General features: G+C 47.0%; 1 protein-coding gene across 1 annotated transcript; it reads left to right on the top strand.

Annotated features, from left to right (window-relative positions):
- The first annotated feature begins 427 nt into the window (after positions 1 to 427).
- LOC139458696 (polycystin-1-like protein 3) lies at positions 428 to 1,783 on the top strand. Its single transcript, XM_071240109.1, has one exon. The coding sequence runs from the start codon at positions 428 to 430 to the stop codon at positions 1,781 to 1,783; it is 1,356 nt and encodes a 451-aa protein (XP_071096210.1).
- Positions 1,784 to 2,494: the final 711 nt, after the last annotated feature.

The raw sequence follows: 2,494 nt of genomic DNA, 5'->3' as shown, positions 1-2,494 counted from the left end.
TCCACGTTACGCTATTAATAATGTTTGCTAACATTTGACACTCCATTAATAATGTCGGATAACGTTTGACGTTACGTTTAGATTGCTTGCTAACTTTTGACATTACATTTAGCATGTGTTTATGAATCACTATCACTAAAGGTTAGTGTATCCTGTCCCAACGGTTGCACCCGTCACAAACACACGCAAAGGCAAGTCAATCGCGCATGCTCAACTGAAAAAAAAACATGTGGTACAAGTCAAAATAGGGCATTGCATCGAACATCATTTTTTTCACTGATGTGTCAGATTTCGACTTGACCTCCACTTGTCTACCATACATCTTTTTTAAAGCTTTACTAAGGCATTGGATGCCGCAACAGTCACCAAACAACTGTTGAAATCTTGGCAGAACGATCATGCTCGATTGTACCGCAAAAGTTGTGAAATGTATACACCAACACCACAACCCACACATCTCCTCCACAACACCAGACCACACATCTCCTCCACAACACCACCCCACACAGCTCCTCCACAACACCACCCCACACATCTCTTCAACAACACCACCCCACACATCTCCTCCACAACACCACCCCACACATCTCATCCACAACACCACCTCACACATCTCCTCCACAACACCAGACAACACATCTCCCCCACAACACCACCCCACACATCTCCTCAACAACACCACCCCAAACATCTCCTCCACAACACCAGACCACACATCTCCTCAACAACACCACCCCACACATCTCCTCCACAACACGAGACCACACATCTCCTCCACAACACCACCCCACACATCTCATCAACAACACCACCCCACACATCTCCTCCACAACACCAGACCACACATCTCCTCCACAACACCAGACCACACATCTCCTCCACAACACCACCTCACACATCTCCTCCACAACACCACAAATCTCCTACACAACACAACCCCACAAATCTCCTCCACAACACAACCCCACAAATCTCCTCAACAACACCACCCAACACATCTCCTCGACAACATCAGACCACACATCTCCTCCACAACACCAGACCACACATCTCCTCAACAATAACACCTCATACATCTCCTCCACAACACCACCCCACACATCTCCTCCACAACACCAGACCACACATCTCCTCCACAACACCAGACCACACATCGCCTCCACAACACCACCCCAGACATCTCCTCCACAACACCACCTCACACATCTCCTCCAAAACACCAGACCACACATCTCGACAACAACACCCCACACGTCTCCTCCACAACACCATCCCACACATCTCCTCCACAACACCAGACCACACATCTCCTCCACAACACCTCACATCTCCTCCACAACACCACTCAACAAATCTCCTCCACAACACCACACATCTCCTCCACAACACCATCCCATACATCACCTCCACAACACCACACATCTCCTCCACAACACCAGACCACACATCTCCTCCAAAACACCTCACATCTCCTCCACAACACCACCCAACACATCTCCTCCACAACACCACACATCTCCTCCACAACACCATCCGATACATCACCCCCACAACACCACACATCTCATCCACAACACCAGACCACACATCTCCTCCACAACACCACCCTACACATCTCCCACACAACACCACCCAACACATCTCCTCCACAACACCACCCCACACATCTCCTCCTTACCACCAGCCCAACATCTACAGAGCTGTTGAACTGATCATGGCTGGAGACAAGACAGAGGCAGCTAAGATGCGACAGATTGACTTTCATGCAGTGCCACAAGATTGACTTTCATTCAGTGCCTCAAGATTGACTTTCATGCAGTGTCCCAAGATTGACTTTCATGCAGTGTCTCAAGATTGACTTTCATGCAGTGCCTCAAGGCTGACTTTCATGCAGTGCCTCAAGGCTGACTTTCATGCAGTGCCTCAAGGCTGACTTTCATGCAGTGTCTCAAGATTGACTTTCATGCAGTGCCTCAAGGCTGACATTCATGCAGTGCCTCAAGATTAACTTTCATTCAGTGCCTCAAGATTGACTTTCATACAGTGCCTCAAGATTGACTCTCATTCAGTGCCTCAAGATTGACTTTCATGCAGTGTCTCAAGATTGACTTTCATGCAGTGTCTCAAGATTGACTTTCATACAGTGTCTCAAGATTGACTTTCATGCAGTGCCTCAAGGCTGACTTTCATGCAGGGCCTCAAGATTGACTTTCATTTAGTGCCTCAAGATTGACTTTCATGCAGTGCCTCAAGATTGACTTTCATGCAGTGCCTCAAGATTGACTTTCATGCAGTGCCACAATCGAGAAAGCGTGTGTACAGAAAAAAATTCAATCGTCTGAATAATTGACAAACATGACCTACAGCAAAGACAGGAACTCCCATCCGATTGACTGAACCCACTGGACACCTATGAAATTGGTTAAACTGTCTTAATTAACAATATCAATGTGATCACCGTTTTAAATAGTGGTTATATCATACCAAATTATAC

Source organism: Haliotis cracherodii, unplaced genomic scaffold, assembly GCF_022045235.1.
Source record: "Haliotis cracherodii isolate W230 unplaced genomic scaffold, xgHalCrac1.p SCAF_13, whole genome shotgun sequence".
NCBI classification, from domain to species: Eukaryota; Metazoa; Mollusca; class Gastropoda; order Lepetellida; family Haliotidae; genus Haliotis; species Haliotis cracherodii.
The sequence above is the reverse complement of the archived record's forward strand: the minus strand, read 5'-3'. Positions and strand labels throughout refer to the sequence as shown.

Coding starts and splice junctions, on each gene's coding strand:
- LOC139458696 (XM_071240109.1), top strand. CDS start 428: ATGTATACACCAACACCACAACCCACACATCTCCTCCACAACACCAGA.